Source organism: Pundamilia nyererei, unplaced genomic scaffold (genome assembly GCF_000239375.1).
Source record: "Pundamilia nyererei isolate P.nyererei 1_Seehausen unplaced genomic scaffold, PunNye1.0 scaffold00102, whole genome shotgun sequence".
NCBI lineage: Eukaryota > Metazoa > Chordata > Actinopteri > Cichliformes > Cichlidae > Pundamilia > Pundamilia nyererei.
The window spans coordinates 679,748-703,502 of record NW_005187503.1 but is presented as its reverse complement, the minus strand read 5'-3'; the positions used below and the strand labels follow the sequence as shown (position 1 = coordinate 703,502).

Sequence of the window (23,755 nt, the reverse complement as noted above, 5' to 3'; positions counted from 1 at the left end):
TTAAAGAGACAAAAGACCAGCACTAATAGATAAAAATCAGCGTCACCTGTTGACTAACATGTTAGCAGGTCTACAAAAAAAACCAATCGCCACCAGATATGGGCTGCAACAATTCATTGAGTAATTCGAATGTTTCGATTATTTAAAAAAGAAAAAAAATCATTGACACACGTTGTTTGCTTCAATGTTTTGTTCAACATGTGGCTCTGTAGCGTGCCGATGTGTCAAAAAGATTGACAACACAACAGCAGCAGTGATGATGAGGCTGGAGCCAGAGTCTGTTTACACACCGAGGAGAGCAAAGAAGTGAAGCCGGTACAGAGATGGTGAGCTCAGGTTACGTGAAAGAAAACCTGTTTCTAGTGTCCAAACACCATCACTGTTCCTGTGATCACCATTAAAACATTTACTGGGAAAAATCCACCAGTGTTTGTCTAACACAGAGAAAAATCTGCAGTAAGGCGACATCAAAATATGCAGATGAACAGTTTTATTTTTCACAAGCCAGTAAAAATGTACATGGGCCAGTAAAAGTCTGAGTAGCCAGTGGCTGACCTGTGGGCTGTTGTTTGTTTGACTTTGATCTCTGACCTTGGGATTATAAATATTTATTTTTGGTTTAAGACGGTGTTTTCTTTGGGGGAAAAAATTTAGTTTTAATATGGCACATAGATACATTCAAAAGCTTTAATTGTTGTTGTTTTGTTTGTTTGGTTTTTTTTGTTTGTTTTTTACAGCTGTTGTATGCAGTTAAACTTTAAAATGCTGTAATTTCTAAAATGAACAAGAATGGATGAAAAAATGGAAAAAACCTGGATTTTGTTCTCTATTGAATATTTATAATTGCTCATTAATAAGAGAAAATTATTTTTATCCAATTAATCAATGGAGTCATCGATAGATTACTTGATTACTAAAACAACTGATAGCTGTCGCCCTACATGTGATTGCAAAAACAACAGAAGATGAGGGCTTCTCCATTAATGCAGTGGGTCTCATTCACTAATATGTACACTGAAATATGTCCAAAATTACTGTTTGACTTACAAAACATTCTCAACAATTCCCACAGCGGGCTCACTGCGCCCTCATTTCTCCAAATAACAAAACCTGTTTCCCTCGAGGTGACGAAGAGAAAGAAGTGAAGCCTCTCTTGCAAAAACCCAGACGATGGTCCAGGTTTCTTGTAAGAGAGAGAGAGAAGCATGCACAGCTGGATGTGGTGTGAAAGAAAGTCTGATTGAAGAAATTGAAATAAGTTTCTGAAGAGGAAGCCAGATGTGTTCAGAAGTCCTCCTCTGGGAGCTGCAATGGCTAAAATAAACAAAGGATGATAATAATAATAATAAATACAGCTTTTTAATATAATTTCCTCTGAATAAAATACAATGTCACGCAAAATTGATTGGAAGAAAACCCAAAACTAAATTAAATAGTCCATTTAAAAAATAAGTAAATAGGTCAGGAAGCACCAGCCTATCTCATGGTAGGATAATGACAAGAAATTAGATATCAATTGGTGACATCCAGCAAGTGACTAATTTCTTAAAAGCAGGGATGCAATTGTCCAGTGGACTATTACCAAAGCAATATCCAAGGGATTCATTACAGAAAGATATACAAGACAGAATCCTGTACAAGATTTATATAACTTAAAAAAAAGAAAAAAAGAAAGAAAAATGTTTGGATGTAACAGAAAAGGCGAATCCATGGAGGAAAAAAATCAAGTTATATGTAAGTATGTTTAAAACATGATTCACAATTTAGCATTCCTGCAAAAGAATCAGTCATCATAGGAATCAGAAATGGTGACATGGTACAAAATATGGAGCGAAATGGTGTGCAGACCTTGTTTTTTCCCTTGTTTGCAACACTTTTTGGGGGGGTTAGGAATTAGAAAAGTTTGCCTTGATGTGCACACACTTGGTCTATCAACTCTTCAGACAGTCGTTAAAGGAGAGTAGCTGTACAAGTGCAAACCAAACAACAGTCCATTAAGTGTAGAGTGGAAGACGTTAGATCTGCAGGCTGAATAGTGAGATATGGTGTCCAAAGATGTCACCCCCAGCACATCGCATGCACATAATGGTGACGCAAATGTGTCCTATGGCTCTTTTACCCGGCCTCTCTGTCTCTCGCCTTCAGATGTGGCAGATGATGACGATGACATCACTGATCAGGGCAGGACCCAGTGGGTTGTCTCTCAGGAAAGCATCCAGCGCAGGAGGAGAGGGAGGGGCAAGGGCCACAGGTTCAGGAAAAGGAAGATGCTGAGTCAATATACTCGTGGAGGAGTGCGTTCGAGGCGCTGTGGACGCTGCAAAGGCTGCTTGGTGGAAGAGGACTGTGCCAAATGCATCAACTGCCTGGATAAGCCCAAGTTCGGGGGGCCAAACACCAAGAGGCAGTGCTGCATGTGAGTGAAGCCCATCACAGATTTGCATTATTGTGCTTTACATGAAAATCATGACCTTTTTCATATACAGATAAGCCCTTAATGAAGTTTTACTGAATGCTTAAAAGGCATTTGAATTATTTGCCAACACTCACATTAAAGGAGCTGGCTATATAAATGTATATATAAAATATATTTTACTCAACTCTTGTATTTTCATTTTTATGTATGTTCCAGCTCTGTAACCTGGAATAATGTTGCATGTCATCTTGAACAAAGCTAGATACGGCTGCTGTATAGGCCCTAATTTCATATACTCACTGAGTTTGACTGCAAGAAGATAATTTGATTTCCATTACATATTGATTTAATTTAAACTAAGCCAGCCTGAAAGCTGCATGTTCTCATCACAGACTGAATAAGTACAGCTCCAAACTATTGCTGTAAAGGCAAGTTATCCAGCTGTTTGCGGAAAATCATTCATATATTTGGTCCACAAATTAAAAATGAACCGCGCTACATGTTTTAATTGGTGCCTAAAATACTGTGTACCTTGTAGATTTAGAAATTTCTTGTACATGAAACATAAAAAAATACTTATTTCTTTTCAGTAACGCATATTAAAGAACTCAGTTAATGAAGGCAAGTTGACTCTTTGAGTTAAACACATTTATAGATGGGTACACTTGAACTTTGCCCTGGACACACACTTATGTTTTTCCATTTTTTCCCCCTTCTAGATATAAGAAGTGTGACCGGATTGAAAAAGCAAAGATGGCGCGGATTGTGAAACCATTTAAAGGTATGTTTTTATTTTTGGATATACATTTATTTTTTAGTTGAATCTAATAAATTTGAATGACTACTCTGGTTTAAAAGTTTGTGTACATAATTAATCAAGGGGCTCCTTTTTCTCAGTCCAGGCGAAGGGGTTTTTGGGCTCCGTTACAAGCAGTGACGATACAAACTGGACTTCTGGAAAGCCGGCCGAGGGAACGTCCTCGATGACGCTTGGAGTCAGGAAGCATTCACTGCGTAACATCACACCGCGCTCTTACAGCAGTCTGCTTAAATCAGAATCTGAAGACGAGGGGGATGAGGAAGAAGGAGAGGACAGGACAGATAAATCGACAGTAAAGCCAAATGTAGCTGCTGCCAACAATCAAGGTAACTAAAGCTTTGGTTTTGGCACACAAGCCTCTGAGTGTCAAGTCTGAATTTCACTCCATTCTTTATTTAAGCAAATATTTATCCTGCATAAACGTTTCATGAAAGACTCTCACAGAAAAACAGGCGCAGCATGATGTAAATCATCACAACGCCTGATATTGTTTGTCAGCAGCTAATGATTGTGAAGCAATTTTGGTGATATTTTCTCCATAATTCCAGCTGTGGCTCTGAGCCACACGGAAACACCAAAATAATTCCTGAATTAATTTCATAGCAGTTTTGATCTACATGATAACTGGAACTTATCTATTTAAAAATATAATAACGCTGAGATGTCTCAGAAATTGGCAATTTGATATTACACCACAGACTTAGTAAAAGAAAATCAAAACGCACGGCACAAAGTTGTGTAGCTTGTACTCCTTCCTCTGGCAGCATGCATGCATCAAGCAGGTTGAAAGGAGAGCAGATGCCAAATCTACTCGATTACTTTAACTCCAAGTCTCAGAGCCCCTGAAGTTGTAAGTTGATGTTTTTCCAGTTCAGATGTGTTATTTCTGATTTTCCAGCTAATTTTAAGGTAATGTTGACTGCCCTGTTGGTAACTTAGTTGAGGTAAACATGATTCGTAAAAATCATAACAGTACGCACATATGCAAGATATGTAGTGAATATACACAAACCTTTGAATATGAGCTGTTGAGTTCAAGGAGTTCATAAATAGATGGAAATAAATATGTCAGTTTACCACTAAAGCTCATCGGGGGCTCGGGTCCAAGTGCATCCTGGGCCGTTTCCCCAGTTAATTTTTAAGAATGATTTCTTTGTGCATCCTCCAATAATCTAAATATTAGAAGCACAGAATCCCTCCTTGCTCTGAGCCCTGATATTGTTTGAAACCTCTTTTGTGTCAGCAATTTTTCTTAGATTTGTGTATCTGTGTTTGTTTTTTGTTTGTTTGTTTGTTTTTTTGAGATCTTGCTTCTCAAGATGGTGGATCAGTGGCAGACGACCCAGATGCAGGGAAGCATCGCCGGCTGCCTTCCAGAGGAGCTGGCAGCAGAACCAAAGCTTACAAGGTAAAAACATGTTTCCCTAATCCGCCTCTAATAGACCACCTAATGGAGCCTGGGACAAACAGTACTGTTTGGAAAAGTTTACCTTCATACCTGTCAGTATTTCTAGACAGGTGTTTAGTTTTCTTTATTTTCTTATTTTAAATATTAATAAAGCTTATCTTATCTCAATTCATTTATTTGATTAATAAATGAATTTTCCTCTATAATTTAACTAAATATTTAACCCTCAAGTCACAATTGAAACACTTATTTCCAAGTGGTGCTTTTGTCCAGCTCTGAATTTCATTTTTCATTTTTTCCACTGTTTCTTAGTTAAACCACGTCTGTTGGGATTAAAAAATTCCTTAAAGAAGTCTTGTAGCCCCGTTGATCTTCTGTTTCTCACTTCCAGCTTTTTATAAGACCCTTTGCATGTACTCCGTCTGTTTCATAAATTATGGATCAATCAAGCTACGTTCGGGATAATCTACAGCATGCTTTTTTTTTTTTTTTGGTAGCACCGTGAGTGATATTCTGTTTGAAGAACAACATCATTGTCTCATTTAGCACCATTAGTGAACTTGTTATCCAAGTATGATGTAAGTATGGGGAAGGAAAGTCATGCCCCTCCTGTTATGCGTGTTTTACTCTCTGGAGTCTTAATGGTGGTGTTTTTTAAAATAAAAAAAATATCTGCAGGAAGACGCTGAAGAAGATTCTTTTGTCCAAAGTCAAATATTTTCTTCAACGTAGAGGTGCTTCTTTAAAATTGGTAATAACTAATATTCAGGAGTCAGTACGGCAGTTTGTAAATAGTGACGGAAGCCTCTTTGTGTCAAGTGTTTAGTTTAACTGGGACTGCGATTGCCTTAATCAGCACAGCAGATGTGTAAAAAGTCAGCATTGCCTCCTCCCACCCCTGACTTCGCAGCTAAAAGGCTGTTTGCTTTGTCTTTATTCGGGCTGAGATGATTCTTGGTTATGCCGCTTGCTTCTTCTTACTAGCATTTGACATTTTCAAACTAGAGCTGTCCGTTTCGAAATTGTTCCTCTCAAATCTTGTTCTGCTGGCTTGAAAGAATGGTCTATTGTCAGTAAAAAAAAAATTGTTTTTGCTTCTGCATTGCTTCAAACTTCTGCATTTTTTTGTAATCTCTCACTTCCCCCATAAAGCTGAGAACAGATATTCTTGAAGTGTAGTCCTGTCTTGTCTGCATTTGATGTTTTGCAAATTAGTAGCCCTATTTTTAGCAGATTATATGCACAGAGATGCACTGTGTGGGTGGGTGGGGGGGCACCCGGCAGCACTTATAGACATTACAGCAGGAGTATTTGCTGTGCTATCACTAATCTGCCAGATTATGCTGCTGTGGCTCGTTGCATGAACCATTTTTTGGTAGTGGGTTGGTTTTTGCATGTGACACAACAGGCGCATTATCTCTTTAATTTCATAGAATTCCCAAGTGTAGAGATGGAACTATGCAAATCCATAATTTATGAAATGACCTTTATTTATTCTGCATTCCAGCTTGATTTGTTAGATAAATTATTAGTTTGTGTGCATTCTATAGCAGATTAATTTAAATTTCACCAAAATATTTGTTTAGTTTTGTGTTTATGATTTTTCTAGCTCTTAAAATAGTGTGTATTAATACTCAGTTAACGCTTCTGTGTGTGTTTCTGTACTGCTGCTGAATGCATACACTTTTAACGCTGCTTCCCGGCTAACCGTCTTCTAAAAGTCGCAGTGCTCCTTCCGTTTTCTGTCATTTTGGCTGTTGCCGGTTGCCGCCGCTGCATGTCACTACTATCAGTGTAACTTTGGTACATCTCTTGCTGGTTGGCTTAGGCAGTCCCCTCCTCCACAGGCACAGGAGAGCGCAGAAGAGATGGAGGCCAGAGAAACTTTCCCTGAGCCCAGACCACCCTGGACCCCAATGCGGCAGCTACAAATACACTTATGCCGTCTGCCTGACTTTGTCCTGCAGTCTCCTGCTGTGTATTTGCTGCGGCAGTCGCCCCAACATGATGATGTGGATCGGTGTATTGCACAGTCGCATCCACAGTTGTCTCATCTTGCAACACAGCCTGCTTTTTCCCATTTGTCATGTCCCATTACAAACTGTCCCCCAGAAATATCCCATCCTGAAACACAGCCTGCTTCTCCACTTTCACCTCATCCCATTAGAGACTCGCCACAGAAATCTTTGTTGTTACGTTTGCAGCGTTTGCCCCAGTCCGTGGTGCAGTCGGCCATGCATTCGAACAAATATGTGTCATCACCACCTCAGCAGCATCCACAGTCCACGCTGCACTCAGCTCTGATTCAGGTTTCATCACAGCAGTGCTCTCATGGGCGTCCAGGGTCTGAGGTGGAGCACACAGAGACGCACAGAGCTAAGACAGATAAAACTCTGAGCAGAGTTGTGCCTGGCCCCCCTCAGACTGTCAGTGCAGGCGCAGAATTACAGGAGGACGCACAAGACGAGCAGGAGGAGCAACGACTGGAGCAGGCTGAAGAGGACAAGCCGGATTCTTCTGTAAAAGAGACAGTGCTGCAAAACTGTCCAACAACTGACCCACACTCTGTCCTTCGTTCCCAGAATCCTGCAGAGTGTACGTCAGTGAACACCCCGACAGGGTTAACTAACGGATTTCCCCAAAAGGGCCTGTCGCAGAACACGTACAAGATCCGTGTAGACTTCAAGGTGAGTCTCAGCAGCCTGCTTGCTTTACAACTCATTGGGGTGTGTATTTACTCTACAGTGTTACCTTTCAGCACCACCGTTATCGCTTTCTCTCAGGAGAGCTCATTCCACCTTAAGATCCCCACATAGCTGTAAAATATAACTGATCTCAGACTGAATGCCTCAGGAGGTTCTTCATAACAGCTGCTATACAACTGCTTAATGCACAATAATATGATTTTATCCACATTTATTAAGAACTTTATGATAAATTAATGTTGCTTTGAGGTTTCAGATTTGTGCTGTTATCTGTGTCGAAGCTGCCGTGCCAATATAATTTCCTGCAAAGGAATAATAAAGCATCCATCTATCTTCATCTATCTGCATAAACTGCAGGTTATTAAGTTTGTGTAGCTTCAAGTAAGGTGGTTGTTACATCTGTGGGCTTTGGTCACACACTGGAAAGTCGTTTTTTATAGAAAGCATCATCTTTGGGAAAATGACCTTAGTGCTGACTTCATGTATGACATCAGCAAACACATTTGTAGTTAATAGTCTGAGTTACTGATTTCAGATGTTCTTTAATTTTCATTTTGTAGGTTATGGCTCAGTTTAGAACAGTGTATATGAAAAAACAGTATGAGGCATATTCAGTTTACAAAAATAAAAAAAGGTCAAATGTCAAACTAAATTTTCCTTGCCATGTTTTATATACAGTTTATGGGTCTGAGAAAATATCTCTGAGAGAAAAAGTTCATTTTCACTATGACAAACACTCTTTTCAGTTTGCTTTCAAACAAACATCAGTATTTTCATGTTGTGTAAATTACCATAATGGGAGGAGAAGGCAGCGGGGAATGTTTGTTATTTCGGCATATGGATGATCAGCCATGCTCTCATTCAGTTGTTACAAACCGGCATATGTTCATAACCTTGATACAGGTTAGTGAACTAATGTAGCATCTGGAAACCTCTGGAGAAGAGGCTCTGATTGCTTTGTTTGTGCTGTTATTGGGTGTCTGTCCACTAGGAGGACTGTGCGGTCCAGAATGTGTGGCTAATGGGCGGCCTCAGCGTTCTCACGTCTGTCCCAACTACGCCTCAGCCCGTCTGTCTGCTCTGCGCCAGTAAAGGGCGACACGAGGTAAGCTGAGCTTGACTAGTTTGGCAAAGTATGCAAGTTGCTTATTTGGGTGCTCACGCAAATGGCTTGTTTTACATTTCAGTTATGTGACAAAAAACAAAATAGAAACATTTCATATGCATTCTGAATGTTGTTATTGTTATTTTTTTAACTCCTCTACCTCCCACTTCCATCAGATGATCTTCTGTCAGATCTGCTGTGAGCCTTTCCACAGTTTCTGCCTGTCACCTGAGGAGCGCCCCCTCGAGGAGAACAAGGAAAACTGGTTCTGCAGGCGCTGCAAATTCTGCCACGTGTGCGGACGTCGAAGCAAGAGCACAAAGGTGTGTATGAGGCGTAGCGAGACTTTATAATATCCCAAGAAGAAGAAACAAGTTTGCAAACATTATCCACGCTTCTTAACTATTTTACACACGATCTGAATTAAATTACATATTTATCAATTTTTGGTGTACATCATAGTCGAGTATTTACCCATAATTATTATACCTTTGTTTTTTTGTCCCTTCACAGCCTGTGCTGCAGTGCAGGAGATGCCAAACGTCATACCACCCTTCATGCTTGGGACCAACATACCCTAAACCTATGAACTCCAGCGTCCCCTGGGTAAATGCATTAACAGCTGTAAAGTAATTAGGAATATGTTCAGTTTATTTGAGGATAAATGTGACGATTTCATGACACCGTACATCACATATGTCTTTGTGCAGGTGTGTATGTCGTGCATTCGGTGTAAAAGTTGCGGCGTGACTCCTGGAAAGACCTGGGACTTGACGTGGAACCACGAGCAGGACCTCTGCCCTGACTGCACTTCACTCCACAAAAAAGGTAAGACTTCTGAGAGTTGAACTTGTATGTAAATATGCTTGAAATGGATGATGTGACTCGTCTGTGATTTCTGTTTACTTTACGTCAGGTCATTTCTGCACTATCTGCCACAAGTGCTATGAAGACAGTATCCAACCATCACAGATGCTTCAGTGTTCGCAGTGCAGCCACTGGATTCATTACAGATGTGAAGGGATCTCAGGTGAGTTTCGCTCATAAAGTTTTCAGTTCAGTCAGTTTTTGTTCACTGTTTGTTGGATTTCATGTTTTCTCAGGCTGTTAAAAGTAGACCCCCACCCCCTCCACCCCTCTTATTGTTGTAATGCATCTATCAGTTACAAGGGTGAATACTCATACTTTAATAAGGCCACAATTTCAAATAATGACATCACATTACAGACAACTAATCCCTGTGAGATGAAAGCTCTGGTTTCTGGCTCTAAAGGCTTGATTTGAGACTTTTCTAACCCAAAGAGTGGATATAGAGACAGAGAATAAACTTGGGTGGCTTCACCAAAATAAATATGAATAAATTTTAACAGTGAATTAATCAAAACTGAAAGTTTTCTAAATATATAAAGGCTGTTATGAGCTTGTTTTCTGAATGAGTGACTTATAAAACAGGACCAGACTATGGAGATAAAATGTGATTGCTGTTAACTTGCTGTGTAGAAACGAAGCTCTCCTTCTCTGTCTTTGCAGAGGAGCTTTTTGGGCTGCTCTCAAGTCAGCAAGGCAGAGTGGATTTTACATGTTTGCCCTGCAGTCAGCACCAAACCAGTCACAGCATCCTGAAGGTGGAGCTGCAGAGGAGGCTCACAGCCAGAGTGGAGGAGGTGCTCACTGACCTCCTCTCCTCCAACAGCACTCAGCACCTTATCACGTGTAAAGCGGTAAGAGCTGCCCACAAGACTCTGAGAGGATGCACCAGGAAGCCTTTTTATCCTTTAAAATGCCACATTTTAGTATTTCTCCTTTAACGTCAAAGCCTGATTATGTTCCAGATGTGTCGCTGAAGTAGTTGTCCCTTACTGTCTTTCAGTGTCAGGAACCAAACATCACAGCATTTATCAGGGAACAGCAACCAGTCTGTGATCTACAAGCGGTGGAGAGGAGGTTTAAAGGGGGCGGATACACCTCAATAGTGAGCATATATATCCTATGCATTTACACTTAGGCTCTTTTTGTAGAACCCACACTGAATTAATGGCATTTTTTTCTTTTTTCCTGTCTCCCAATCAGAAAGCCTTTCATAGCGATATTGCTTCTGTGATAAGGCAAAGGCTGCAGGAAGAGGAAGCTCTGCTGGAAGATCAGAGACCGACCCTTCAGGCAATGTCACACTACGTTGAAGTAAGCACTCCCTTTACCATTCTCTAATTGCTTTTAATGTATTTTTAGAGACCCAGACCTTAATTCATTTTGTAGGGAAACCTGTTTTTCCTCAGGATAAATCACAAGTTGACTAATACAGCTCCTTTCTCCCCAAGTTAAGCACTCGTAGCACATTCATACAGCGCTTTAGTCTATGCCTGAGCGTTTTTTCTAACATTCACACTTTTACTTTGACGGATACATCAGGGCCAGTCTGGGTTCAATATCTTGCCCAAGGATACTTGCGAGGAAATGCCCATCCGTTTCATCTACCACCTGAGCTACAGCTGCCCCCTTTCTGTTCTCGTTGTCACATCCAAATGAACACTGTGTCCTTCAACATTCCTTAATTGTGGTCTTACTTCATTGTTTCATGCCTGACAGGTCATGGAAAAAGTATTCAGTTGGTGCAATGTCAAAAAGTGGAACTCGTTCTCAGAAGAACTTCCGAGGTAAGTGAATGCAGCTAAATATAATTTACTTAACCAATTTCATAAACGTCGTCATTTACAAGGTTGGCACTAAATTAAATCTTAATTATAATTAAAACGTCTGAAGACCTTGTAGTAGATGGACAGGTGCCTAAAATGGCTCTCTTCAGTTTGTTTTTATCCCCTCCTCTTTAGTGGCATGCTCCCCGAGGCAGTTCTCCCACCATCTAAAGAGCACAGCTATGCACAATGGCTGGAGAGAACATACCAGCTCAAAAACTCCAGGGACCCACAGACGGGGAAAACCGACTCATCAGTGACTTCACAGCAAACTCCTTCTCTGAAATTACTTGGTATGGACGCTATTACAATCTGTTTTGCAGCACACTGAAGACAAAGCTAAAGGCACTTTCTTGCAATAGATCGGTCACATTCTCAAGTTTAAAATGTTTACATGATCCTCCAGAGATCACCAAGACTGAAGATGTGAGACAATGTGCCCTGTGCCAGCAATGTGGAGACTCTGCTCCCAGTGTGAGTTTTTATGTCAAGGCTTTTTGCTCATAGATTTTTTTTCCCCACTTAATTTTTGTGTTCTTTCATGCATTGTTTGCTCTGAAGGCATCAGGATAGACAGAAGTCCTCAAAATATTCAGCAAGTTTAAGTTAATCATTTTTTTAAGTTCAGGATAAGGGGAAAGTATCTCCTTTTCACTGTTTTTGTTAAAGAAATGACTGATTATGTGAGGATGTATAGAATTTTTATTAAATTGTTGACCATTTTTTGTTTTCTTGGCACTATAATAACAGCTCCCTGATACTTAAGTGATATAACTGCTCTTTTCTCAACAGGAAGCAGGACGGCTCCTGTACTTGGGTCAGAACGAGTGGGCCCATGTTAACTGCTGTCTTTGGTCTGCAGAGGTGTACGAGGAAAACAGTGCTCTTCTTCAGGTGCACAGTGCTGTCTCAAGGGGGCGCCACCTGGTAAGATTAAATTAAATGGTAACTAAGGCTGTGCTTGACAGCTAGGTGTTCAGACGTCGCTGCTCTTGCTAGAAATACAGTTCGTTAAATCTCATTTCATTTATGTGCCGGCACCTGTCTTTGTGATGGCAAGATGCAAACAAGCGAAGCAACGACAGCTGTCGATGGTCAAAAGTGGTCGCGGTACGATCACAAAAATGAATTCGAGACAGATGTTTCCACATAGAATAACGATCTGGTCAAACTTAACAAATGTGAAGAGACAGCTGCACCTTTATCCACACACAGACTTAACAAATTTAACAAATATAAATCTGAATTTGGGCACTTTTATTTATTTATTTATTTTTTACCTTTTTCTGTCCTTCGATGTCAGCATTATAACTCTGCAGACAATTTGGCGTAAAGTCAATTAACTCCTTGGATGAGAAATGGTCCCACGAGGCAAAAGACCATTAAGATGCATAAATTCTTTCTCAAAATAATTTTGTTTGTTCAAATCGATAAACGGATATACAGTATTCCCCTTCAAGAAACTCTTAACAAGGAAATCCAGGCAATGTTTGCAAATCACCTAAACCTGACATTTAGGCCAATTATGTATCTTTAATTTGGAGGATTTTTTTTATTTTTTATCATGGATTAAAAGTTGAGAAAAGACCGCCAGCTGACAGCCATTAAACACCAAATGTTTGCTGAGAAGGAAGGAGGGCTACTTTTACATATATTTCTGTAACATTTTATCCAATACAAAGTGTCACTTTGCTGGAATAAAAGCACATTTTGGCTATTGAAAAATATGATTAATGGTTTCTTATGTGAAATCTTTTCTTATTTGTATTGCCAATGTTTAACCTCGTCCATTTTTATTATTTATTTTATTTTTTTTCTCTTCCTGTCTTCCATTTAAAGATCTTGTGAATTATTTGATCATCTCTAATCCTAATGGCCTGACTTTAGGATCAGTCATTCATTTTGTGAGGTTGACAAGTACCCTTTGGTCCTAAAACTATGTGTGTACATATTAAATTTTCCTCCAGCGCTGTGATCGTTGCGGGCAGTCAGGAGCCACCGTGGGCTGTTGCCTCCCCACCTGTCAGAGTAACTTCCACTTCATGTGTGCACGTGCCCAGAGCTGCGCGTTCCAGCAGGACAGGAAGGTTTACTGCTACAAACACAGGGACCTGGTGACTGCAAAGGTGTGAATTTATATGTTGTCAGATTATAAATATATATTTTTGTTGAAAGCAGTATACATATTTAATATTATATTCTGATTTTGTGTTCGTTATGCTGACTATTGTTTGTGATTCTTCACAGATCGTCTCTGGTAAAGGGTTTGAAGTCCCGCGACGGGTGTATGTGGACTTCAATGGGATCAATCTCAGAAGGAAGTTCCTCACAGGTCTTGAGCCAGAATCCATAAATATGACCATAGGTAAGATTATCTTGATGTTTCATGTTTTTGACTCTTGTAATGGGATAGATTCAGATTGAATTAAAATACGGCTGCTTTATGTCTTGATGCAATGAACCTCATTATCTGTTTGTTTTTTTTGTTTTTTGTTTTTTTTTTTTAAACCTTTCAGGCTCACTGCAGATTCAGAAACTTGGTGTTCTGTCAGAGCTGTCGTCAAATGGGAGGATGCTGTATCCTGTAGGCTATCAGTAAGTGATAACTGCCTTTTTTTGGTTGGGGTTTTTTTGTGAAGCATCTACTGCTTCGCAAACAGCAACTTTTGAATTATAGATATGAGTAGAAATTAACATGCCTGTTTCATATTCTATAATTTAGAAATAGCTAAAAACAGCTACAACACATAGTCTGCAAAGCTGTCCACAGGCCTAGCGCAGAACCATGTTTTCCTCTTTATGTATAAGGCGCAGCGGTACATTTGTCCACAGTTGTATTATTAAAGAAAAATAAAAAGTACCCACAGGGAAATTAGTTTTAAAGTCAGACTGTTTTCTCTATCAGGCTGTAAACCTTTTCATTTCTACTTTAGAGTAGAAGCACATTTAAACAGAAGACTCTATTAGCCCTCTTCCACTGCTGCCTACTCAGCTGGACTGAACTCAGTTTATGTCGTTTTCCATTACAGTCGATCTAATGTGCATGTGGTCATTATAGCAACAAGGCCAAAAGTCCAGTGAGGTCATTTGTATGCGACGTGAACAACACAACAAAGGAGTCGAGACAGTGTCATACCTGCTGTTTGGTGTATGGCTTATTCTCAGACTCAGAGACCAGAGTGTTGTTTTTTGTGTAGTTTTCTATGGGCTCAAATTGTGGTCATAAATATTTTGTACTTGTAATTGTCATTGTAACTTATGTAAAAATATTTACACAAGTTTAAAAAAATTTTTGTTAAGATCTGGTTACAGATACAAAGCAAAAAACGATGTGTAAAACTCTGCGCTCAAGTTCCCTGGCTGTGTGTGGGATTCAACTTACAAGTACTAATTTTGACCCAATTTTTCTTCCTTTCACCTGATTGGTCAATGTCATGTCAATCACAAATTGAACAATCCAGTCAGTCTATTTATGTCACATTTTCTTTCGATCACCTCGAATCGCTTGGAACCCCGGCCAAGTAGATTAAAAAAGAAGCACCTGGTAGCAGGTACTACCACCTAATGGAAACTCCTGAAAACCATGCCAAGCTGTACTGATGGGAAAGGGTTACATGTGATTGGCTTAGTTCTTGGCTGCTGTTACTGACATTACTGATTTATCCATAGTTCATTGTCTCTTCATTAACAAGCTTGAAATGTATTTTCTTCCTCCTCTTATTTTGAAGGTGTTCACGGTTGTACTGGAGCACCGTGGACCCACGCCGGCGCTGTAAGTACACCTGCAAGGTGACAGAGGTGAGCACTCCTCTCCCTGGTGAGGAACAGAATTTGAAGTGGGAGGATGAAGAGAACCACACCATAGTCCACAGTCCGAACCACCACAGAGGTGAGCAGGATCTCAACGGCTGTGAGGAGAGCGCTGAAGCTGAAGCAGTGGACAAGAAATTGAAAATATGGGTTTTTTTTTTTACTGTGCTAAAAACTTTTTTCTCTTTTCTTTAAAAAAAAAAAAAAAAATCTTTTCTAGATATTGAGTCTCCAGATATTTTAAGTCCCACATCCAGCCCAATAAAATCCACTTCCATATCACCCAACTCTAAACTGCACAACACACCCGGGTCTAAAAGCCCTGCTTACACACACACCAGGAGACCAGCAGGAGGATCATCTCGACCACTACCATCTCCAGGTACGTGGAGTTTTAGGAGAAGATGGGTACCTGTTGTAGTGTGACTTTAAATAAAAAAAGTAAACCCCCTTTCACACTCCCTTTTCTTGCTGTCAGGGTGTGCTCCACCCAAATCCCATCACATCCTGACTCTGAGGGACCTGGAGGAAACCCGGCGGCCTCGAAGGCTCTCGTCCAGAAGCCGGTGCAGCTCCTCGCCATCAGAGAGCGACCCGTCCGTACCGATGACACTCCGCTCTGGCGGCACGGTCCACTCCCGATGTGCCCTATTCAGCTCCCCTCCGAGAGCATCGAACTTTGGATCGGCTTCACCTCCTCTCTCACGACAGAACTCTGCATCTCCAGTCTGGAGCTCCCCACCTAGATCCAGCTCCAGCATTTCTACAGGGCTGTCGCCTCGGCAAGGAGCCATCACTCACTCCCCCAGAGGGAGGCATAGCTTTAAAATTACCACTCCAGTCTCTGCCGAGGTTCCCCAAGACTTTTTGGCATCCTCTGAGGCAGAAGATGCAGCTGTGGCCACTACAAATGGGATCTCACTGGCACCTGATAACCTGGAGGAGGAAGTGGCCCACCTGATGTCTCAGGAGCTTCCTTACACTGTGTTTGACACTGACACTGAGGTAGCAGTGGACTCCATGCTGAATGCTAAGCTTGAGTTTGATGAGGCTTTGCTCACAGAGAATGTGTCGCTTCATTGCGGGGCACAAGGCAGCAGAGAGGTGGAAATGCAGGGAAACGATCAGGAGATTGATTCTGAAGAAGACGACTCAAGTCGTTATTTTAAGTTTTCACGCACGGTGGTGTGCGATCACACAGCAAGTGGCTCGGATGCCTCAGGTCAGCTTAATTCAGCTCAGTCTATCCCGCAGTTAGACGGTGCGGACGGCGGGTCAGAAACTGAAAGCGAGGCGGCCGATGAAGATGCTCAGGATGCAGAGGGAGGGAATGAAGAAGCTAAAATTCAAACCAACCACACTACACCCACTAAACAACTAACGGTGGCGCTAAAGAGGCTTGAGTCAATCTACACGGTCCCAAAGTCACCAGTTGAAGAACAACCTGAACCAGTGCTTCAGGAAAGTCTTTCACCTTCTGCTCTCCTGGAGTCAGCTTACACAAATAACGAACTGTCCGTTCAGGAGGAAGAGGTCCCGATGACCTCAGAAACATCGCCGTCTCAAAACGAGGTGTTCTTGGATTCATCTACAGGCCACTTTGTTCCTGCTGAACATGGCTCTGCAGAGTATCCAAATAAACACATCGTTGGCGACAGAGATGACAGCGCTTCGTCAGCTGACTCAGATGAAGGATTTAAAGATGATTTGAATGATCCTGATTATTCTCCAGAGCCTAAAACCAAAAAACCTCCCACAGCACAGATGAAAACGGTCTTTGTGAAGACAAAACATCCTGCGCTAAACCTCAAGCGCTTGGCGATGAAACCTTCACTTCCCCTGATGCAAGCCAAACTGCCTTTACCCCCTCACCCTGGACAAACTGCGTCCGTTTCCTCTGCTGCAGTTACTTTTCATGCAGTACCACGCCCGGTCGCACCCCCTGCCATTATCAATGGTTTAAATGCTTTAAACATTCAGCCAGGTGCTTCACTGGGGAAAACCATCGCTATAAACTTGATTAGCTCCAAGCCAGAAAGTCAGCAGCAGGCAGCGACGGAGAACCCAGCTGGGTCAGCTAGCACGCCCCCAGTGCAGGCTTCTACCCATCAGGTCCTGCTGGTCAACCGGCACGGTCAGATTATGATCAAAGACCCAAAGTTGAACACGTATCAGCCTCTCAGTACAGATTCACCAACCTACAATAAGATAAGCCAGATTGCCAAGATTCTCCACAGTGGTAATGCTTTACAGCGCTCCATGCCTCATGTCATAATAAAGCCTCGGCCCAGCCCTTCAGCTGCAAACGCCCCTCCTGCCCCTAACCTCCAGTCAGCCCAGAGGAAGATCATCGTCAAAATGGTGCCCATGAAAAGCAACAGCACAGCTGCTGCTCCCACAACTGTCAGCATGTACAGCTCACCTGAATCTAGTTTCTCCAACATTGAAGAAAGCACAGCCCAAGCGATTATCGATAGAGCCATGGCTACTCACCGCGACGCACCCAAAACAAAACCCATCATCCTCAGCAGTACTCGACAGCCAAAGGCCAAGCATCGGAAACCATTGCCATTTCCCAACGTCGAAGACTCTGATCAGTCATCAGCTGGTCGTTCGGAGTCTCCCAGTGTTTTTGGTAATGAATCAATACCTGCTGCATCGCGCCACCAGGTGAGAGTTAAGAGAGTGTCGTCGGTGTCTGAGAGACCTTCCAGGAAGAAATCCAAGATGGACTTCTTGAAGGATCCATCGAGTGAGCCGGAGGACACTGATGAAGCCAGGTAACAGATGATTTTAAAAATGTACTTACTGCAACATGCAGAACACGAGTAATATTTAAAAAACTAATATTTACATTGATCTTAATGGTTAACATTAAAAAAAAAAAACAACAAACTGATCTCCAGCTTGATTTTGTATGAAGCACCGAGCATCACATACAGACTGACATTTTATAAATTGGTCCTCTGATCTGCAGAATCTCAGCAATGAGAGAAATTTGCACTCTCAGCAGCTGAAAGAGTTTTAAAGTAAAAGATGGCAAAAGAGAAAATAAAGCATGTTGATGTCTTTCAACAGGCCAAGTGGTGTGAGAATGAAAGCTCCAACAATGAAAGATGTTCTTGATCTGGATCGCCAGCTTGAGCCACAGCCAGAGCCTGAGCCACTGAGGATCGTTGCCCCACCACCACCTCCTACACCCAAAAGGTTAGCCTCATGTATGGACTTATTACTGCGCTACAAAGGCAAAAGGAGGCAAATACTTAATGTCAGGCTGTATTTAAAGATTTGAAAGAGCTGAAAGGGCACATGAAAACTAATTATTTAGGTCCTCGAGCCTGAAGTAGTTTTTGTGTATGTGCTGTTTTTTGTTTTTTTTTGTTCAAAAAAGCAAGATGCTGTACACATTAAATTGACTTAATAGTTAATTAAAAGAAATTCAAAGAAAAGGAGGGGAATGTGGGGGATGTGAAAATGTTTTCCAGACAAGGCAGTCTGTTTTAGGTCAGTGGTTTATCAAAGATAAAATGAAATAAGGTTCAAAATTCTGCTTCCAAGTAAGCATAGTAAGACAGATATGAATTAAACTAGTTGGGGGATCAAAGTGACTACAAATATTTACAAAATAAGTGAACTAATTCAGACAAAGCTGGATAAAAAGATTTTACTTTGGGGGAAAATGAATAGTGCTGCCTTTGACTGTGAAATAAACCCCACCTTCCTAATTTAAGAAATGACATCATGTCTTTGAGCCACAGGAAAATGGATCAAAGGTTAGGTTAAGTAATCAGGTCAAAACGTGCTGTTTATGGCAGGAATAAACTGTTGGGATCATTCAGGACTTTAGTATTTTTAACTCTGTTAGTTGCAGCCTAGTACAGAGTGTACCATGAACGTACACTAAGGACAGCTTTATCCCAACATTGATCGCCCAGTCCCATTCCAGTCCAGGCTCCTGCTCTCAGGCTGTTTTGTTTTGACTGCAGTGTTCAGGGCCATCAGGGTGTCATATTTCGAATACTTGAAGTGATTTTTGATCGGGTCCAAAGACCGTTAGACCATCCTGTAGTAGTTAAGAAGAAGAGAAAATCAAGGGAAAAGAGAAGAGACAGAATGTTTAACCTGTGAAAAAATGAAAAGAAAAAAAAGTATTTTTGACAAATATGTTTTTTCCCTTGTGTGCAGGTGTTTTCATGATGACAGTCCACCATTTCCCACCAAAACCAACAGTCAGATTCAGGGTATGACGCACAAATGGGTGAGCGCTCGGCACGGAGACCTCTCTGAGTGGGGCCCTTATTCAGGTTTGTGACTATAAGTTTAGTCATTTGTGTCTAATTTAGGCTAAAAACCTTTGTTTTTACATTTAACATTTATCGTTAATCTCATTTATATAGTTTTGATTGTCTTTAAGTGTCATTGCTTTGCGAGAGAGAATATGTGGTTAGGTGTGAGACTATCTTTCACTTTTTGCAGGTTTTAGCTCAGAAGAAGAAGCACCACCTCCACCTAAACCCACAGCGAGGACGTACATGAACCAGCCCCACTTGCGGTTTGAAATCACCAGTGATGACGGCTTTAGCGTTAAGGCTAACAGCATAGAAGGTAGGAATCACTCCTCTGCTTCTTATTTAATTCTTATGCTGGTATTTTCTACTCTTTGTCATTAAAAATATAAGAAATAGAAGTTTATATCTCATTGGATAATAGCCTCGACTTTTATCAGCAAATAAGAGGATTTTCATTAATGTCAGTGGCTGATGTTTATCTGTTGCCAGCCATTTCTTTTCTTATTATAATATGAGAATAAAAAGGAGAATGAATACAACATAAAAGAATCAGCCCAGGTGTTCTCTTAAACATTTGTCAGTTTTATCTTGCGTTTTGGCTGCGTGTTCATCTTTGCCTCCCTTTCTCACCTACCGTCAGTTGCCTGGCGCGCTGTGATAGACGGCGTCCTCGAAGCTCGGGCAGGGTTCCACCTAAGGCAGCTGCCTCTAGGTGGGATGAGCGGGCCGCGGGTGCTCGGCGTCGTCCACGACGCCGTCATCTTCCTGCTGGAGCAGCTGCAGGGCGCCGCATACTGCAAACGCCACCGCTTCCGCTTCCACCGATGTGATGACATCGAGGAAGAACTCCCCCTCAACCCGAGTGGCTGCGCCCGAGCTGAAGTCTGCACACGGTACAGACACCCTAGTTCACGGGTTTTGCTTTTAAAACCTTCTGCGCTTTGTCTGTATGTGTCTTGTTATGACGCACATCACAAATGATTTTCCCTGATTTTTTTAACCAGGAAAGCAACGTTTGACATGTTCAACTTCCTGGCGTCGCAGCACAGAGAGCTTCCCGACATATTGGGCCCCTTTGATGAAGAGGAGGATGAATTCCCGCTCAAATCTTCTAGGTTAGTCATTCAGTTTGCTTCACTTTTGTCTGTGAAGTTGAGCAGTTTTCACATCAGTACTGACAGCTACTCTGTTGCGTCTCTGCCAGGCGAGCCACCAGCAGTGAGCTTCCCATGGCAATGAGATTCAGACACCTGGAGAAAATCTCAAAAGAAGCAGTAGGAGTCTACAGGTAACGACAAATGACCATAAAACCCTTTAGGGTTTCATTGATGTCCAAAAATAAATCAGTTAAACTTTCGAATCTTCTCCCCCTGTGGCGCCTTAGATCGCCGATTCATGGTCGTGGACTCTTCTGCAAAAGGAACATCGATGCTGGGGAGATGGTGATCGAGTATGCCGGTACTGTCATTCGCGCAGTCCTGACTGATAAGCGGGAGAAGTATTACGACAGCAAGGTTGGTTACACTCGGCATTCATCATCACAGAGCATCTGTGTTTAATAAGTTTAATGTGAAGCAGCAGTAACTAGTTACAACTACAGAGAAATCACTGAATACCACAGCATGCAAAGACACAGTCTGCTGCCAACATTTACATTAATCATTAGTACTTCAAACAGGAACAAACAGGCACGTCGGATGAACCTGGAACAAGTCAACTGATTAAAATAAAAGTATTTTTTAAAGGGTTTTTTCTTTTATTCTTTGATCACCAGCTAAATGCTCTAGACTGCACTTCAACATCTTCCTTTTGCTTTCACTTCCTTAAGGCACACTCTCACTAGACTCGGGGGGGCATACCATTAAAATTTAAGGCGGTCAAATTCCTTTTACATCGTGGGCAACATTCATAAGGGGCGAGAACAATGAAACACCTTTAATCCTAAAATGTGAAAGTGATGTGTGTGTTTCTGTACTCCAGGGCATCGGCTGCTACATGTTCCGCATCGACGACTTCGACGTGGTCGACGCCACGATGCAGGGCAATGCGGCTCGTTTCATCAACCACTCGTGCGAGCCGAACTGCTACTCGCGCGTCATCAACGTGGACGGACGCAAGCACATCGTTATCTTCGCATTGAGGAAGATCTACCGGGGAGAAGAGCTCACGTACGACTACAAGTTCCCCATCGAGGACGAGAGCAACAAGCTCTCCTGCAACTGCGGGGCGAGGCGCTGCCGCCGCTATCTGAATTAACCCCCCCTCACCCCTAACCCTAATAAGCTGTCGTAGTTGATGCAGCTCAGGCGGCAAATGAAATCATGAAGGCAACTGTAGCCATATGATGGAGGTCAATAACGCACACAGACCTGAGCCAGTGTTCAGAAGATCAACCTACAGACCCGTGAAGGACGTACACAAGACAAGAGCCATATGTGAAAGCTTGGGATGAAGTCTACACATGCACGCACACACACGATGGATTTATGTACTGTTTCTCATCTACTTCACACTTTGTTTTACATCGCTGACTTTGCTGTCAGCGCCCTCTGCTGGAACTGGGGAAAAAAAGAAGTGCAAACTGAAGTGACCTAACTTCAGCTGTCTGTCTGTCTCTGTAAATAAGAAGTCAGAGAGCGACGAAGAGGAGAATTTCTACAGCACCTTAGCATGACCCAGCCTTCTCTGGCAGCAGACAGGACTCACTTTTACTATAAAGCAGCAGTGCAGCTCTTTTTACTCTGGATACCACATCTCTCGGAAGCAGGGACTTGAATTAAGTGAATTACAAATTCCCGTTCACTTAATATTTTAGGTGCTGATGACATTTATCCCACAGGTTAGTTTTAATAGCGTCAATCGAACCTTTGTGCTCCTCCAGTCAGCCGAAAGCTTCTGTTTTTATTTGTAACGGCACAGATGCTGTGACCCGAATGCTTTTACCCACTGTTACACTCTTTCTTTGTTCTCTTTGTTTGTGCAGTTTGTATGTTTTAAGGCCTACGAGGAAGCGTTTCCTTGGTGCAGCATTCAAAAGGAAAACGGTGATCTTTCCCCGGCACGGTCCCTTACAGCTCTTTTTGTACATTTGAACAATAAATGTATGGTCATCAGACTAATGGAAGTAAATGTGTTTGAGCTTTTAACCTTCTCTTTGTAGGCTGAGCAACAGTGAAGCTTATTCCCTTCAATTGTTGTCTGGTTAATCATTGTTTTGTGCCCCCCCACACAAATCTCCCTCAGGTGTTCTACCTCAAAGAAAGAAGTGAGATTTAATTTAATTACACAACACACAATGGAAAAACTGCTTTCTTGCTCTTTAAGCTTTCTAATTATTGAATTTCGATATTAAGAAACAGGTAACATCACTGCTGTTGGACACTTAGAGTAGGTGGTCACCTTTTTTGTGCTTTTTCTTTCTTCCTCTTTTTAAAATTTTTTTTTGTTAGGAAACTCCATTGTGTAATTGTGCCTCCGCTACTGGATGTACACAAGGATCTGGGACTTTAGGCTGACTGCTGTGGACTTTTTGTTTTGTAGGATTCATGACTGAATTTGACACAAATCTTTGTTACTGTATCAGCTCACATGGATCCTGTCCTGTACATAGTTGTAAAGAATTTCTAAGCCTGTTGAATATTTTTTTACCTCCAATTTTTTTTTAATTTATGTTCAATAAAATTTGTTCAAAGTTTGCTTTCCTGCTGCTGATTTTCTTAACGCACAAACAGAACCTGAAGGCATTCACAGTGAAATATACAGGAAAAATCACACAGCTGAAGATGTTTGATTAAAAGTAGAAAAAAATCAGACCTGTGGAAAAAAAACTGATTATCTATCAGACTGGATTGATCTTGTAGAAACATGCCAGAAGGTTATGAACTTATAAAACTGATTATTATTATTATATAAATTATCATTCAAAGCTGGAACCAGCTTTTTGCATTACTGGAAAAAGGGGGCGTGGTCTCTATCTGTCCATTTGCCTAACTGCTTAGGCACATTCACTTCAGTGCAAAAGTCTTGAACCATATCCACCATAAAATAGGATCTGGAAAGCATCTGACTGACAAAAGGCCTCATTTTTCAGCACGATAATGAGAAAGACACACAAGGGAACACTCCCAGAAGTCATGGATTGGCCTCTCCAGAACCACAGCAGTGTGATATCATCTTGATGGAGAACAGAACAAAAGTTAGCCAACACCCTGAGTGTCCTTCAAGAAGCCTGGAGAACAATTCCTGAAGACTTTAAAGAAAACACAAGAGAGCTGCCTAAAAGCGTTCACACTGTTGAAGAATAAAGTTGGTCACACCAAATATTTACTTTCAAGCTTGCCTTATATACTGAACTATCATGTACGTTTGCATGTTTCAATAAATCACTATGCCTATTTCCCATTTTTCTAACACAATATAAAGAAATGAGGGGTGGCTCAAGAGTTTTGCACAATACTGCATATTATGTTAAGTTAATTGGTGATTCTACATTAGCCGTAGGTGTGACTG

At 41.5% G+C, this 23,755-nt stretch overlaps 1 protein-coding gene across 2 annotated transcripts in view; it reads left to right on the top strand.

Moving 5' to 3' along the window:
* kmt2ba (lysine (K)-specific methyltransferase 2Ba) overlaps nucleotides 1-22,915 on the top strand; it is a 33,403-nt gene extending 10,488 nt beyond the window's left edge. The window contains exons 6-36 of one of the 2 annotated variants that reach the window (XM_013912805.1): nucleotides 2,146-2,416; nucleotides 3,136-3,197; nucleotides 3,314-3,562; nucleotides 4,541-4,644; nucleotides 6,492-7,331; nucleotides 8,341-8,454; nucleotides 8,631-8,777; nucleotides 8,968-9,060; nucleotides 9,165-9,282; nucleotides 9,371-9,484; nucleotides 9,985-10,175; nucleotides 10,325-10,426; nucleotides 10,525-10,635; nucleotides 11,041-11,108; nucleotides 11,283-11,440; nucleotides 11,554-11,621; nucleotides 11,940-12,074; nucleotides 13,115-13,273; nucleotides 13,395-13,512; nucleotides 13,664-13,742; nucleotides 14,876-15,036; nucleotides 15,178-15,339; nucleotides 15,436-17,737; nucleotides 18,036-18,164; nucleotides 19,143-19,261; nucleotides 19,434-19,562; nucleotides 19,887-20,139; nucleotides 20,251-20,361; nucleotides 20,451-20,534; nucleotides 20,631-20,760; nucleotides 21,227-22,915. In XM_013912805.1, coding sequence (XP_013768259.1) covers nucleotides 2,146-2,416; nucleotides 3,136-3,197; nucleotides 3,314-3,562; nucleotides 4,541-4,644; nucleotides 6,492-7,331; nucleotides 8,341-8,454; nucleotides 8,631-8,777; nucleotides 8,968-9,060; nucleotides 9,165-9,282; nucleotides 9,371-9,484; nucleotides 9,985-10,175; nucleotides 10,325-10,426; nucleotides 10,525-10,635; nucleotides 11,041-11,108; nucleotides 11,283-11,440; nucleotides 11,554-11,621; nucleotides 11,940-12,074; nucleotides 13,115-13,273; nucleotides 13,395-13,512; nucleotides 13,664-13,742; nucleotides 14,876-15,036; nucleotides 15,178-15,339; nucleotides 15,436-17,737; nucleotides 18,036-18,164; nucleotides 19,143-19,261; nucleotides 19,434-19,562; nucleotides 19,887-20,139; nucleotides 20,251-20,361; nucleotides 20,451-20,534; nucleotides 20,631-20,760; nucleotides 21,227-21,502 — 7,157 coding nt within the window. In that variant the 3' untranslated portion in view covers nucleotides 21,503-22,915. The remainder of the gene's footprint in view (nucleotides 1-2,145; nucleotides 2,417-3,135; nucleotides 3,198-3,313; nucleotides 3,563-4,540; nucleotides 4,645-6,491; nucleotides 7,332-8,340; nucleotides 8,455-8,630; nucleotides 8,778-8,967; nucleotides 9,061-9,164; nucleotides 9,283-9,370; nucleotides 9,485-9,984; nucleotides 10,176-10,324; nucleotides 10,427-10,524; nucleotides 10,636-11,040; nucleotides 11,109-11,282; nucleotides 11,441-11,553; nucleotides 11,622-11,939; nucleotides 12,075-13,114; nucleotides 13,274-13,394; nucleotides 13,513-13,663; nucleotides 13,743-14,875; nucleotides 15,037-15,177; nucleotides 15,340-15,435; nucleotides 17,738-18,035; nucleotides 18,165-19,142; nucleotides 19,262-19,433; nucleotides 19,563-19,886; nucleotides 20,140-20,250; nucleotides 20,362-20,450; nucleotides 20,535-20,630; nucleotides 20,761-21,226) is intronic. The other variant, XM_005740624.2, reaches the window with a different exon arrangement.
* The last annotated feature ends 840 nt before the right edge of the window (nucleotides 22,916-23,755 follow it).